Below are 17,229 nucleotides of genomic sequence, written 5' to 3' on the forward strand. Positions count from 1 at the left end.
TACGATAATTTTCGTTTGAAGTTTGCAATCCAGACGTGGGAAAGTCCCACGGCAAGTTATGGCGTAATATCTGTACGTATTTATGTACCCATGCGTTTATTGTAACTAAAAAACCACTGACAGTAGAATGTTGAAAGTTTGGATTTATCACTGTTGTAAACTGAGGATATAGAAAATTTGCTTTTCCAGTATTCAATAAAAATATATATTTTGAATGTCCTTAAATCCACTTTTAATGGTTTATAAGTGTAAAAGGAAGTCATGCAACCAAAATGACCAAAACACAACATGCAACAAAATCTGGAACCAGCATAACCGGCAGGTTTTAGAACAAAAGTGTAATCATTTTATACTACTAACTTTAGGAGTCAAAAAAGGAAATTTTAATCTAAACAAAAAAAAAATGTTACTGATCAAGGTCCCTAAACTATGTTAGTGACCAAAGCCAAAAGAACTCTCTACCACCCAACCCCCCTCACCCAATTCTAAAATTATCTTATGTATGTAAATTATGTCTTGTCAATCGACAATCATGCTGTTTTCCATCCTATAGCCCCCCAGATCAATTTTTTGGATACGACCTGTTACTGACTGAAGTTGGAAAACTATATTCAATTTAACATCCATTCGATCTAACTCTTTTACATAAGTTATTACATATCACTTAAACACCCACATAATAATTTAATTGAAATAATTAAAAACAAAATAACAAAATTTTTCATCTAAACGTTTAAAAAAAATACAGTAAAATAATTGTTTTACACAGTTCATAAAATTAAATTTAGTTTAAGTCAAGGTCTAATATATTTAATAAAAAATAATTAAAGCATAATTAAGGTTTAAGGAGCATTTTATATTTATAATGAGGTGATAGGTTAATAACATAAATTATTTATTTTATTTCAAGAAATAAAACAAAAATTATTGGAAAATTGCAAACATAGTATGTGCAAAAATTGTCACCAATAGTAACTAACAATGTTATTTAATCGTAATATATTGCCGTCTCGAGTTTTGCGATTTCGGTCCGCAATCTTGACAAAAATAAATATCTTATCTTCCTCTTGCGACCCTCAAACCTCATGAGCTTGTAATAGCTGCACTTCACTGTTTTTGCTAAGCACTTCAGAACCAGAAATGCTAGAACAAGATTTTCACCTAAGCCTGAGAAAAAAAATAGTCTAACAACCCTTCCACTCACAACAAGTGACAGTAAATGCGGGTCATTCGATCAAATCATTTCGAAAATGATGCTGATGAGACCGTTTCAATTAATGAATTGATTTACCGAATGATGTTGATTACCTTTTTTGGTCTGAACTTGATGCTCTAGGCGTGAATGACGCGCCACATTTCAAACAGCTGGTTAAACAATGGTTCTATTGCGTGAAAAATTTCCTGAATGTTTGATACCTCAAATGGAAACTCTGATTTGCCAACAATATCGTGCCTCTCAACACCATTCGAATTTTTACTTTGGGACTTCGGTAAGGATAAAATCTACTCCATGCTCCAGCGAATATTCAACCACTAAAGGATATTATTAGAATTGTTATTCGCGAGATACAGCCGCAATTATTCAAAAATGGGATGAAAAATTTTATCAAAAGAATGAAATTTGCAGATATTAATTTTATTTTCACAAAAATAGTACTTTTTTTTATTTAAAATGGGTACCTCTTGTTGAAAGACCCTGTATAATAATTCACGGACACGTTATTGTCGACGTTTTCTGATAACGGGAGATCAACGTTGCCTTTTTGTCTTTCGTTATGAAAAGAATATTCTTTAAATTTAGTAAAAAATTTGTCGATAGTGTACAAACTGAAGTAAATTTTACAGCATAGACACTCGGACTAGAATGATTGAAAAAATGTTTGGAAGAATAATAAATTTGTATTAAAAATTGCACAATCAGAATGAATATTAATGACATCAATAGACAAATTGTTTCTAAACTATTAGATTGTCACTAGAATAAATAATGATCATGATTTAAAAATAGTACCTAGTTAGGATCTCATTTAAAATATTCAATAATAATTGATTTTGATTTTTATCACACAAACATCAACAATATATTTATTTATTTAATGATCCAAAAAATGAAACACGTCAAAGTAAAAAAAAGTTCGTTTCGTAGGTGGTATGTAAACTCAGTGAATTACTCTTTTATTAAGAATCATTAACTAGTTTAAAAAAAAGAAGAACGTTTTTTATGAACATTTTCGTCAAATATTCATGCATTTTGAAAAAATGAAAGGATGTAGTTTAAGATCGAATACCACTACTTGCATTTCAGAGTTTGTTGTTATAATCAATCGGCTTTAGCAGCAGTTATAAAAATATGTTTTTAAGTTTGAAGTAATGCATGAAGCGGATCTCAACCAAAATAAATCTAGCAATTTTACATCGAATTTTCATTCCAAAAGTTCCTCTGCAATGCTAATTTTAGCAAAACTGATATTTAACAATAAACTAAGTTGTAATGGTTTATTTCAGATTATCTTTTTATACGTTTCAAATTTATTTCAAGAAAAAACGCTAGATAAGTAAAATTTATAACTTCCACAAATTTCACCGCTACAAAACCAATAGATTATTTTCCTTGAAGATGACATTCGCTGAAAAAAATTTTATGATGTTTCTTTGTTTATTTTCACACACAAATTTTTCATATATTTCAAGAAGGAGGAACATAAAATAAAAAGAATAAAATAACAAAATATTTTACAAGATTTTAATGGTTTTTTGAATAGTAAAAACAAATGAATTCCGCTACTATTGAAAATCAAAATATGGTGTTTGTTAAGGTTTATTAAGTAATTTAATAATATTTATAAAGATATTCTATTGTTTTTAACCTTGAGGGAATACTAAATATCATGGTCTAACTTATTAACAAATGGATGAAAATTATTTTGTTTCATTTCATTTGGAATGTTTGTTTATTTAAAATCTGTACTAGTACAGAATAAGTCGAAAAATTCTTAATGTTCAACTGTGATCCATTGATCACTGTCATATTTTTATTACAAGTTATTATATTAAGGATGTACGAGCACCAGAGAAATTTTGGATTAAAGGCTTGATTTTCTTTTACATTAACTTAGACTAAGTCTAAGTCAATTCTGAAAATTTTAGGGGAGGGGGGGTGCCCGATTATTTAAATAAATAAATGACTTCAAAAGTAGGCAAATTTAACATTGGTCTTATGGGGAAACGGTAGATGGATGATGATGTTTTCATAGATTTCTCCAAAACTAGTCGGTGGAAATTATTTTAAAACATTTAAAATTAAACTTAAAACCTTAATGAATCATTGAAAACAAAGAAAACCCGTTATGCCCTACTAATTAAGAATGAATGAGTATCGTAGTGGGACGTAAGACGAAAAATAAGAATAAAATTTTTCGATATTGGAGTAATTTTCAAAAAATCGAAAATTTTGTTTAATTATTTAGCTTTCGGTATTTCGAAAACCAAGGCTGATCTCGAAAAATTTTATGTTACTTTTCGTCTACATTCATGAATGTATAACAAAATTCATCATCAAAATTGAAAATAAGGTACAAATAATTTTAACTACAAGTCTAAACATGTCTTGGCTCATGTACTACTTTAACTCGCTTTCTTGTCTGTAAAAATATATGAAAATTTAATTCATATGCTGAAAACTTGCAAGCATGAAATTCCTAAAGTACCTATAAAGTCATTGATATGCAAGAAATTCTGTTTAAACTTTTTGGATAGAGTCTTCAAAAGAATATTTTTACCATGATGACGTACTTTCTCCAAGGTGATATACAATTTATGTAAATATGTATTTATAATTTATTTAAAAGAATGACTTATTAATGGTTTAGAAATCTGCAGATGTTTTTCCTGAACAATTCCACCCACAAGCCACCACCTACTTGGAACTACTTGATTTTAAATGCTTATCAAACTAGACATCAATCTTTCGTTTACAAATATGTAAATATAGGAAATATAAAGAGCATATTTTGGGAAATCATCAATTAGTAATTTCGTTCTGGAACGAAAAATAAATTTTTGGTCCTTAAACGATCATTTTGTAACCTCTGGCTTTTTGATTAACTATTGCAAAAGTTTAATGAAAAATTAATAATATGTATCATAGTAATTGAATTCACTTCTGACATACGAACTCCCGGAAGGGAAACCTAAGTATTATAGTGACGTTTATTGCCTACCATTAAAATTGCCTCAGAATCACTAAGTATTTGTTACAACACTCATGCTGCTGTATAGAAGACTTAGATATAATATGTATATTCATACTCAATACACATACTTATTAAAGCTGGTTTTTTTTACATACTTATAAAAGCTGTTTTTTTGTTTTTCTATTCAACAAAACCGACAGGAATCGTTTTCTTGAAATCAAAAAATTCATCATAAATAAATGCATTAGAATGTTGTTTTTAAAAAAAATTGTTTTGATAATTGTTAAAAAGGAATTTAGCAATTATCAACGGGGAGGTTATTCTTAAGATGTAATCAAAATTTTATTTCATTCTTTTAAAAAGTGGGTTTACAGACATACTACCTGAATGTTACTTTAATCTCTATTTTAAAGAACAACACTTGTATTATAATATGTACAAAAAAAATTTCCTAGCGCAAAAAGGACTCAAAACAATGTTTTACATTTTGAAATTGTCTTGGGACGAAAAGAAATTAACGCAAGGCCAGCAAAAATTTTTAGCCCTAAGAAGTTTTTCTCCATCTCAAAAATTCAAAATGCAAATAATTTTCAAGAGACAGAAGGTAAGAAATTTTTGTTTTCTGTGTACTTATTATTGGTTCAATCCATTGTTGATGCTCTTGCTCAAAGAGTAAAAACTATATTCAGTATATATGAAATAAATTTTAAGTATTCATATCATTTAATAATTATATCAAATTGATATACGGACGTAACGCTTCAGAAGCTACAAACAAAAGCAAAAATTAAAAATAATTATTTTATTTTCTTTATCAGTTGATAAATAAAGGTAAAATAAATTAACTAAACGATCCAGATAATAAATTTACTATTCATGTGCGTGAAATTGCTATTTAATCAAAAATTATCTAAAGTGTATTGCCAATATTTTCATTTCGCATATTGATAACTTTGGTCCGGAAGACCAAAGGGTTATTTCAGGGTGATAAACATCAAGCAAATATTTCGTAAGTGGCTTCGTTTCAACGAGACGTCCAACTTTTTATTTACAAAATCTTTTGTAAGTAGTTCTACGTAGTACGTTGTTTTTCACGCAACTCGAAACTTTTTAATCGCGCATTCATTATTAAATTATCTTCGTCAGTTTTATAATAGTCGAGACGCATGAATTAAGAAAACATACCACAGTAGATAAAAACAAGTTTGGCTTCGTCCCAATGAAGCCATTTACGAAATATTAGCTGGACGCTTATCATCCCGAAAAAACCTTTTGATTTCCCGGATTATTCCAGTTTCGAATTTCACATGTTTTGGATGCAAGATCGTGTTAAACATTCTGATAAAAAAAGGAAAGGACTAGAATTCAAAACTATATATTTAAACTTACATAGCATGTATAAAAGCAGAATTTTTAGAATTATGTTTCAGTCAAGACATCACTAATATTCGAAAAGATAGAGTTTCACTATCGATAGACCTTCGATAACATTTTTTGAAAGAACTTTAGTATACAAATTAACACTCCAGCAATTTGATTTTTGAAATGGGTATTCTATTCATAAAAGGAGAAAAATAATATTTTGGATAGAGACCCTTTTAAAACAGAAAAGCTTTGGTAGGTATTTGAATATTTATTACCAACGAGAAAAGGCAACATAATATAGTCTCAACACTTAGTTTTGCACTTATTTAGTTTATAGGCAACGTCTGTCACATATACGAATACTCTTTACATAACTTTATATATAAAATATTTCAAAAGCTAGAGATATGAGAAAATTACAATTCAAATTTTTGAAGCATCCTTTCCATGGTTAACAGAAAATGTTTTACGTTTGCAAGGAAAAGTAAATTGTTTGCCTTGAACTTTATCTTATGCCTCCCACAGTTTGAACATTTGCAAAATCAAATTCAGAACGACTGTAGTAAAAACACGTATTTTGATATAATACAAAATTTATATTTTAAATTAAGTACGAGCAAAGCTAAGGAAATTTTTCGCGCAAAGCTCTGAAAACTATTTTTAATGAAAAAATAAAAATAAAACTAATTTAAATTGGTGGATCATATTTGATTTCTGAGTGACATATTTTTCAAAATATTCAGTCTTAGGAGTGGCATTTGAGTATATTCTGTATTGTAGTTATACAATATTTCTTCAACTTTTCGTCTAATTTTTTTAATTGAAATTTTCAACATATCTATACGTTTCATGGTTAGGACAAGGCATTCATATCAATTTGGAGAAGAAGTAAGTGTGTGTGTGTACGTACCTTCACAACTTTTAGAGGTAGGTTGATTTTGACCACAAATTTGAAAAGTATAACCCTATTTTAATATAATTTCATCCTAAGTTTATTAAAATTGGCCATACTTTTGATGTGATAAGGCAAAAAATGAATTTTTTAGATTATGATGACGTCATAAAGTTCAACAAATATATTTTGTTCATAATACACCCTAATTTTATCCGATATAGCAGAAATTTTTTTTTAATCCCACTAATTTTGGGCCAAACTTTTTATTTTTGATATTATAATTTAGCTAACATTCACCTTTGTATGAAATATCGGTACCTGGCCGTACTATCTTCATAGCTTTTAGAGGTAGGTTAAATTTGAATTCGAAAACTATGACCCAAAGATAGTATAATTCCAAGTTTATTAAATTGGATATGTGATAGAGCAAAATTAAATTTTTTGGATTTTGATGATGAAGTAAGTTTGTGTGTGTGTGTGTGTGTGTGTGTGTGTGTGTGTGTGTGTGTGTGTGTGTGTGTGTGTGTGTGTGTGTACGCCCGTAGTCATTTTTTTCGTCATCGATAACGCGTGAACAAAAAATGATATCAACTTCTTTGAGGTGTCGATCGAAGCGTATTATCGAGTTTGTCGTGTCGAGTTTTGTCGAGTTTTTATTTTTTTTTTAAAATATTTATAAATATTTATTATACTGGGAAGTAATTTGTGTAGACCTCAAGGGTCGCACCAGACCTTACCCTCAGCTTGTTTTCTTTTTTAATTCGTTGGCCAATTTTTAAGTATTCAAAAAATTAAAATAAAATTTTTAACACACCATTGATCGTTTGAAATTTTTAAGTAATAAACATATAATAGGTATAAGGCTATAATATTTGAAAATCATTTTAGAGCAACTGAAAATTTAGAGATTGTAGTCAAGTACCTAACTTATTTTTCGTTTTCAAAAATTTTCAGAACTCGGGGATTCTTTCAAGATGCCTGAAAAATGTGTATCTGCGCATTAAAAATGGGAAGCGAAATTAAATATAAATTTAAAAAATGCACAAAAAAAGTGTCAGTCGCCTGAATTCTTGAAAATTGCAATTTTCAAAGTTATATCAAATATCTTCTTCTTTCGAATGTCCTCAACCGATTGAGCTGAAGTTTCGCAGATACGTTCAGTTTTGATGACAATACATGGTAAATTAGGCTAAGTGACGTTATTCTAAATCACTAAATTCTAAATCACTAAATCTAATGTAGTGAACAAGTTATTTTGTATGTACGTACATACAATACCCATATCCATATCATGGGAGTACTCCCATGATATGGGTATCTAATGAAAGGATTTGTTGAGAACAATACGAATAACATATGTAAATTGAAAGACAATGAATTTTTATGACAAGCATTTTCTGATTTTTCCCATATTTCCTTATTTAGTTCCACCATACTTGATGTATATGCCTTTTTTAGCTTTAAATAAAAAATACTTCTTAGGTAAAGGACAAGCTTTTATTATACTAAAAAGGAGAAAATAATTATGTGTAAGTCACTTACACATGACAATTAGTAAAATTCACTTGAGACGCTTTGGATCATTCATGATATTTTAAATTGAGCGCCTCCAGCTTTTACAAAAAGTCGCGTATCAGTCTTTCGTAGAAATAATTATTTTCAACTTTTTAGTACAAAACAAGCTTTGCCCAAAAAAAGTTTTTTCTTTTAATTTTTTTTTTGTTTGTTTTTATCATATCATTAATCATCTTCTTAATAAATATACAACAAGTTCAAGCTAACCATATAAAAATTTTAAAAGAACCTTGAAAAACAAGTCTCCATCTATAAAAGTTTCGGTAAAAGAAAAATGGTTAAACACGACCTTAACACCAGCCTTTCAAAATTCCATCCGTACTGAAATGACTGTCAAATCTGGCCATAGACCTATTACACTGTATATAAAATGTATTATTATTTTTATTAAATTGTTTGTTTACAACGACACGAGTCATAGAATTAGTAGTAGTAAAAGCAGGTGCAAATATCATCGTGCCAATTTTGACGTAGCCATATCTAAGTATAACGAGCACAGCTCAAAAGATTACTTTAAAATTTGTAAACATTTTAAAAATACTTCAATCATTTTATAAAAACAATTATTTTAATTTAGAATAGCATTTTGTGTTCTCATTTCTTTTTTTTTAAGTTATATCTTATGAAAAATACTATGAACGTTTTATGTTTGAATCATAATTTTAAATACTGCTAAAATTTTCTAAATCAGGGTTGGATTCAGAAATTTATCCTCTTTATACTAAAAACGTGCGGCGCTTAGTTAAGAAAATCCAAATTCCATAAAACAAAAGAACAGAAATTAAATACCATAGTTAATTATGCGAATCTACGGAAATAATATAAGGGTTCATGAAATAAGCGACCCCGCACCAAAGTCTAAGAAGTTGAAAATCACGCAATACAGGTTTCATTATTGTTATTTGAGTTTGTTTTATATAATTTATATTAGTTTAGTAGGTAGAAAATAATTTTCAAAAGATTATGTTAAGAAATTCAATGATGACTTCTCGCACATTGGCACACTTTTCGTATGCGTAGGCACTATCTCAGCCACGGTCTCAATTATAGAATCTGAAATTTCAATAAAAAATTCAAACTTACCTTATCACTTTGCGTATCCCATGACAAAAACTGTAAACAAGAAAATTTCCTATTAGTGAAAATGTACACAATCAATAATAACTTTAACAAACTAAAAATATGGTACTACATGGCCGTAATATATTTCTAATCTAAGAATGAATTCAGTTTTAAAATTTCTTGAATTCAATTGTTCTTTGGATTTTGAAGAGAAGTAAAAAAAAAGGAAACATTCGAAATGGGGAAGGAAAACTCAAAATAGTAAAATATCATGAAAAAGAAATTGTTTGCTCAGGGTTTTCATACAGTTGGTACAGTTGGTACACATACATTTAAAATGTTAGTTACTTCAAATATTTTGTACTCGACTTTACATTAAACTATAAAAAAGGTGTAGATTAATGAAGTTTCGAATATCCGTATCCGTGGATATCCGCCATTAATAAAAAATCCGTATACGTAATCGTTTCTTTTTTAGCGAATCTTACACGGATGTTTCCTAAAATTTTTCTTTTATAAAAGAAGAAGTAGAAAATTTGATTGATAAAAAATTTACAACAAAAAGACCATTTCAAAGGAGGCAAGTTAATTTGTGAAAAAAAAATATTCGACGCATCAAAACATAGTACAATAAACGAACCTTTTTCGTAAGAAAAAACTGTTTGCGGGTGTACTAACTTGTAGTTTTTTGCATCTTCTTTATGCTTTATAGTAAGAATATCAACATTAATCTTTCTCATTTTATTCTATGCTATTACTGATTTGCTGCATCGGTTGCATAATTGTTTTTAATGAACATTGTATGTGTGTTCTTTTCAACTATATCTCTAGTTTCTACTATGTGCCGGATTATAAAAACTTATATATGTAGCCCCGCGGATACGTATCTTGACTCAAATAATCTCTATCCGTGGAGCTATATTTTTGTTCGCAAATCCAGCACATCACTAGTAGAAACTAGAAGTGTAACTGAAAAGAACACACGATAATTTTCATTAAAAGAGTTTATGCAACCGATGCAGCAAATCAGTCATAACATAGTGATAAAGTGGTAAAGTTTGTTTCTTTCTTTGTTTGTTACGCTATCACGGAAAAACTAACGAATGGTTTTTAATGAACAGTATAGCAATATAGCTCATTCATCCGAATAACACATGAGCTATAAATTATAAAGATAAAGAAATTAAAAAAAAAAGGTGATAAGTGAGATCAAGAGAGTTGGAGGCTATAAAGCGGTGGTTTTTACTCTTTAGCCCAGTGAAGCAGACGGGTATAAAGCTAGTATATATATATATATATATATATATATATATATATATATATATATATATATATTTATCAAGGGATTAGTCAAAAAAAATTTATTTAACCTCATGATAACCAGCCACTGAGATCATTTTTACATCACTTGATAGCTTTTGCTCCACATATTGGACATTCATTTTTTATTTTAAATGACGAAAAATCGCAAATAATGATATTTTATGTGCCATGTACTGGAAAGTTTGTACAACTATTAAGCTACCTTTATTGTTAAACTTTCAAATTATCGGTAGTTACAATATTCAACTCAAAAAAAAAAAACAAAAACAAAAACAAAATTTTTTCCACCTGTCAATTGTGCTCAACGGTTGTAAAATGTTTCATGGACAAAAGTTATCATGAGGTTAATTAAATTAGTTTTTAAAGGTCTGAGTAAAAATTACATTACCCAAACGCTTTGTTAATTACCAATAATAAATTTTTGTAGAAAAAATAATTTTTTTATATAAAGCATCTGCCATCTATTAAATTATATTAAGAACTTGAATTTATGTACAAAAGAGAAGCTCTACACTAGCAAATATTTAATTTGAAATAAAAAAATTATTTTAATTATCTGTATAAATACACATTTATAAACAATTGTATTCTATAAATCCAATCATTCAATCAAGCAATCAATCATTCGCAAACCCAGAAATTTCAGCAACTTTCGAAAGTATTATGTATTATTCAAATTCCCACTAATTATTAGGTTTAGAATAAATCTAGTGCGAGAAGTATTTAGGAACGCAATACTATAAGATTTTATAAAAAAAAATCGTATATGCAATATAGTAGACTTATATGTAGAAAAAGTTACATACATTGTATACTAAATACTTAAAAAAACATAGAGTATTTAGTTGCTTAAACTTACTCTTGCGCCAGCTCAATTGTGCACTCAACGAATAAAAATTTATCTGAAATAGTTTCTTTAAATTAAAGCACAACTGGGAGAGCTGAGCTTGGATTTTTAATTTAAGTAAGCAGTAAACTAAATTATTTCATATATATACTCCAGTCAAAATATATAATTCCCTTATAGATGATATAAAAAAAATGAGCCAGAAAGATATTTTGGGATATGGTGAGGGAAGCCTTTGGCGAGCTTAAATTCAAAAAGTTGGGATGCTATCCCTAGGGAAACATACCACCATATTGAATTTAAGGGTTCGTTTTGCAAAACAGATTTTATTTGTAATCTCTATATGGCGACATTCAACAATGACGTCACTTTTAAAGTATCTTTCTCCTTGTTAAGTAAGAAGTTTAAAACGCTCATATTTTGCGTACTTTTTAAAGTTTTTCCAAACAGTAACGTCACTTTTTTTTCCCATGCAGAGAGAATTCTTCACCTGAAGTGATAAAAGAATTTAATCATCATCACAATTACTACAAAAAGGTTAATGAATTGCTTTAATTGTTATTCTTTTTAAACAAAGACATTTATTGTACTTAAAACATTATGAAATCTTTATAATTTATATGAAATTATTCATATTTTAATGAATAAGCTTTTTTATACCATGCATATATGAAATATACATAGTATATTAAGTTTAGTCCCAAGTTTGTAACGCTTAAAAATAATGATGCTAGGAAAAAAATTTTGTCATAGCTGTTCATAAAAACACCTAATTAGTCCATTTCCGGTTGTCCGTCCGTCCGTCCGGCCGTCCGTCCGGCCGTCAGTCCGTCCGTCTGTGGTCACGATAACTCAAAAACGAAAAAAGATATCGAGCTGAAATTTTTACAGCGTACTCAGGACGTAAAAAGTGAGGTTAAGTTCGTAAATGAGCATCATAGGCCAATTGGGTCTTGGGTCCGTAGGACCCATCTTGTAAACCGTTAGAGATAGAACAAAAGTTTAAATGTAAAAAATGTTCCTTATAAAAAAATAAAAAACTTTTGTTTGAAACATTTTTTTGTTAACATCACTGTTTACCCACGAGGGCGATAATTAGGTGCAAATTTTATAGTATTTGTATGTTGTATGTGTGTTTATTTAAAAGTGAATATCTTTTGTTATTTACGTGACGTCAAAAAAACAAATGATAGCGCATCAACACTGTCTATACATTTTATACATACTGTCTATGCATGTGTTATGTGATAAAGAAATCAACACTGACTATGCATGGTATTTCAACAATTAACTCAGTCAATTGTTTGTTTTCACTTGTTTTGATATAAGAAACAATGCCATGTATGTAATAAGACCTCCAAGACGGCGTCAAAGTTGAACTTCAAACAATAAAAAAACATATGACCAACAGAATAATCATTGAGATCATATCACCCCCTCTTCATTTCGTCTTTTCATTAATCAATGTTTTCTATTGAAATGGAATTTTTGTCTTTTTCATGTTTTTGAACATAAGATATATTTACATAAAAGGGTTCGAAGCAAAGATAATTAGTCAATACTACTAAAAGACATTTTCTTAATTTTAACTCAATCCTTACATAAATTATCAATTTTCTATCTCAATTTGGGAGACCTATAGAAGTGCGCAAAGTTTAAAAAGCCAATAATCGGTATTTATTAATCTGAAACGCAAAAATCCTTGATATTTTGGTGTAAAAAAGGAAGAAAAGAGCAGAAAAATTGCTCGAATAAATGTAAATGTCTATATTTTTTTAGAATATATGACTAAAAATTCATAATTCCTTTTTAATTCAAATACAAAACACTTAATTATAAAGAAATACTTGAAAACATTTATATAAAAAGATTAAGGTAAGACTTATATATGGAAAAAAAAAAGAATTAGTATCATTTTTTCCAGACAACATTAGTTTAAAATTTTATTTTACGAAAATTATATAAATTATTATTTTTTTTATATATTTTTATAAAGTGTTCATTTATTAGTCGATTTATAAATTCAGTCCTACTTACACAGATATGTTAAACCGGTTGCTGTACAAATATCAAGTTGAAACAATTTATAAGCAAAGCAGAGATTACAGGCAGATCCATATTATCTTACCCAACGTGATTATTTATCATTTCAGTGCCGAAAAACGATGTATTTCACTAGAGTTTATTTACGGACAGTACCTTCGATAAATATAGTAGTGTCAAAATCTATACTCGCTTAAAATTAAAAGCCAGAAGTTTTCGTTAATATAATTAATGAATTTTGAACCTTTTTAATAAGTGTCATAAAATCACCATCGTAAATTTTAGGTGATGTAATGACAAATTTTTAGTCAATTCAGAATGATTTTTTAAATTAGAAGATTGTTCCTTATCAAATATCGAACATTTCTTGTGTGTAACATATTTGCCTTTAATTTCTGAAACTAATAAGAGACAAGAAAAACTTTCAATTATAAATTGGTGTTCATTAAAAAACCTACAATTGTTGGCAATTTTGCAAAACCTATTTTTTTATTTTTTTTACTTTTTATGTGGAACAATTTTGTAAGATAGATATACATCTACTTCACTGAACCGAACAACGAGTCTTTGAAACATTTTGCTACTCACAGCATCTCCTAAAATATATTGCTTATTAATTGCTAATGCGTCATGGGAGAAATTATATATGACTTTATTATTTATAATTCAATTATAAAAAAAAGTAAATATCTTTACTATTATAAATATGCAATTAAGCTTTCTTTTATTGAGATGCTCATTTACGTGAGAAAAGCACCGGGGTATAGATAGTTGTTATACATAATTGCTCTATTTGCGTCACACCAATATTTTCCAAAATGTTAATAATAAAATGATAATAATATAAAAGAAGATACACTTAGTTTACTAATAATCTGAAGTACAAATAATTTCCTTTGCAACATAGATTATACAGGGTTTTCTATTAAAAGTGTTCGAATTTGAAAACTATGCCAAGATGTCATTTTTAATCGACTTCAACCAAAAAAGGAAGATGTTATCAATTCGACTGGAAGTCTAAAATTTGCATTAAGTATGCACGACAAGAAGGCGAATAACTCAATAGCACGCCAACCGATTTCGATTATTCTTTTTTAAGAGACAAATTATATTATAAATTCGTTATTTTTTTACTTTTTTGTGCAAATTAATTTGTTTTGGAAAAGTTTCCTCTTTCTTACACATATTACTTAACGCATGTACTCTGTCATACCTGTGGGAGATTCCTATGCCAAGATGTAAAATAAACATAGTGTATATCATACAAGATGCCAACAAAGGCTCTTTAGATTTAAGAAAATAATGATATCTCATAGCAAACTTGATTAATTTCAGTTTAATTTTTCGACATTCTTAATGGAAAACGGTTTTTTCTGAAGAAGTACTAATCTAACTCCATAAATAATGAAGGTGCTACAAAACATGTGCAATAAAAATATATTTGTTATAATTAATAAAAAATTATTACTGATATATGTATGATAGGTAATAAAAAATTATTATGACAGTATACATAGATAAAATACTAAAAAAATACGATGAAAATAGATATTCTATGTAAGGAAACAATAGCCAATTCAAATCATTCAAATACGACAAGTGTGTTTAATTTCACAATTAATACTGAATTCGGCGTTTTAATTTAGAAAAAAAAACTATTAACTGATAATAAATTTAGATTATCAAGATAACACTTATTGAGCCTTCCACAAAATGTAATTTTTAATTTTAATGGTGAAAAATTTTTAACCTTGCGATTTCTGCTTAGAAATCTGTAAAGGATTAAATAAACTTTAACACAAGAAAGTCATATTTGACCCATTGAGGCAACATAAGATTTGAACAAAAGACAATCTGTTGACTACTTTCCTATTAATTTTAGAGAATTTTAGATTAAATATTCAGGTAGTTTTACAAAATTTAATTCTCTTGAAAATGAGATAAACGTGAAACCCATAGTGTTTTCCGCTTGAACCAAAATTTATTAGTGATATTTAAATATTAAATTTTAATAACAAGCATATTGTAATAAATATACGTGAATTATTTTACTTGACACCTCCCATCAATTACTAAATATCAATATAAAATTTTCCGTTTAACAATTACAATTTACTTAATTATAAATCATGTTAAATCAAACGATAGATATATTTGATTAATTAACATTATAAGTAATAAATTTTAAATAATTTGCACGATAAGAGAATTAAATATATTAAATGAGCAAAATAAATTTAAAGACAATTATTTCCGTACTAGCAGTTACCCGCCTACTTGTACATTTTCTACTTTAAAGACAAAGACAAACACTTTTCAATTTTTTGGTTGATGAAATTTTTATATCATGTAAACAGTGTGATCATTTCAAAAGTATCCACCCTTAATTATTCTTGACCTGATGTGATTATTAGAGAATTTTAGGTTTCATTCCTTCACCCCACCCAACCCGATGTTTTAAAACAAATAGCCCTACCGTTCATTTGAAAGTTATAACAAACTTTATCATCAAAGTTTAATAATACCCAGAAAACAATCAATGAAACAATGGATTTGCCCACAGAGATAAATATTTCTTTAAAATACTGATTTTAACTGCAACATAATATTATTTTTGTAATTTACAAAACTGGACATATATACAATATCTATTGTAATTTTAATAATACATTATTATAAATTTATAACATATATTTAAATTTCATCGAAAATTCATAAAATTATAATAAAATGAGTATATATTTGTATAGCTTATGTAATTTCAGTGAAAATCTTTTAAATTTTATTGAGAAATGTTTAATGCATATTTGTATTAAATATCCCATAATATTATTATTACAACATATTGTAATAAAACAACTAATGGGTACCTTCCTCCAATGGAAACGATAGATTTATTTTTAATTAATAAATTTTTTGGCGAATTTTGCATTCCGTTTTCACCGAATTTATTTAGTTTTTGAAAAAGTTGTTTGTTGCTTTATAAAAAATAAAGTTATAGTACAAATTTCCCTCTTACTATACATTTCGTTTACCGGTTAAGAACATGAATTAACTTTGGCTCATCCGCCTACGTCATGTAACATCTAAAAAAACGTAAATTTCGCATTTTAACCCTCCAGACTCCTCTTTCTTTTGGGAATTCTGGGCAAATGCCAAAGGTCTCAGGGTGCATGCACGATCCGACTTTACTTTCTGAAAAATCATCATTAAATTACTTATACCGTATGAGCGACAAATTATATTATTCTGAAATTGCATGAAATGGTCACCGCGATTTGGTCTTGAAGTCTCTTTGGAACAAAGTTTTGATAGGCTGATTCAAAAAAAATTCCACAAGAATAAAATGTTATACCAAAAAGTACAATAGAAGTTCGTGTTTTATTTGCCGTTCTACTACTTTTGTTGGTCAGCATACTGTAAGAATTAAAAAAGAAAAAACCATCATAATATATAAAATATTGCAAAATCGCATAATGGATAATTATAGTTGCATCGGTATGCATATGCTAAATAATATGCAAAATTTAATAAATTATTGTGTCAGCAATCATAAAATAATGTAACTTAATGTAAAATTTTTACTTAACTATTCAATTTAAGCTCAAGTATTCAATTAATTGTTTTGGTATGGTATTGCTACACTTCAAAAAAAAATTAATTATCATTCAAATAATAATAATTTTTATAGGTAAGCAAATAATTTTATTATTGCTCAATCAATCATTTTATTTATGTTTAGGTTTCTGATAGAATATCATTATTTTCATCCCAAAAATTGAAATCAAACGCAATATATTTATAAGATTTATAAAATTATCATTTTTTCGAATATAGAGTATTGGCGATTTCGAAGTAGTTTTAGAATAGGTATTGGCAGTTTCAATTCAATAAAAACACCAATATATACACAGGTTGTAAAAAAA

General features: G+C 28.0%; 1 protein-coding gene across 1 annotated transcript in view; it reads right to left on the minus strand.

Moving 5' to 3' along the window:
* The window catches only part of LOC123297349 (sestrin homolog), a 214,391-nt gene that overhangs the window by 157,491 nt on the left and 39,671 nt on the right, over window positions 1-17,229 (minus strand). Inside the window, exon 3 of the mRNA XM_044878977.1 lies at window positions 9,112-9,141. Within this exon, the coding sequence (XP_044734912.1) occupies window positions 9,112-9,141 (30 nt within the window). The remainder of the gene's footprint in view (window positions 1-9,111; window positions 9,142-17,229) is intronic.

This window comes from Chrysoperla carnea, chromosome 4, assembly GCF_905475395.1.
Source record: "Chrysoperla carnea chromosome 4, inChrCarn1.1, whole genome shotgun sequence".
In the NCBI taxonomy this organism is placed as follows: Eukaryota; Metazoa; Arthropoda; class Insecta; order Neuroptera; family Chrysopidae; genus Chrysoperla; species Chrysoperla carnea.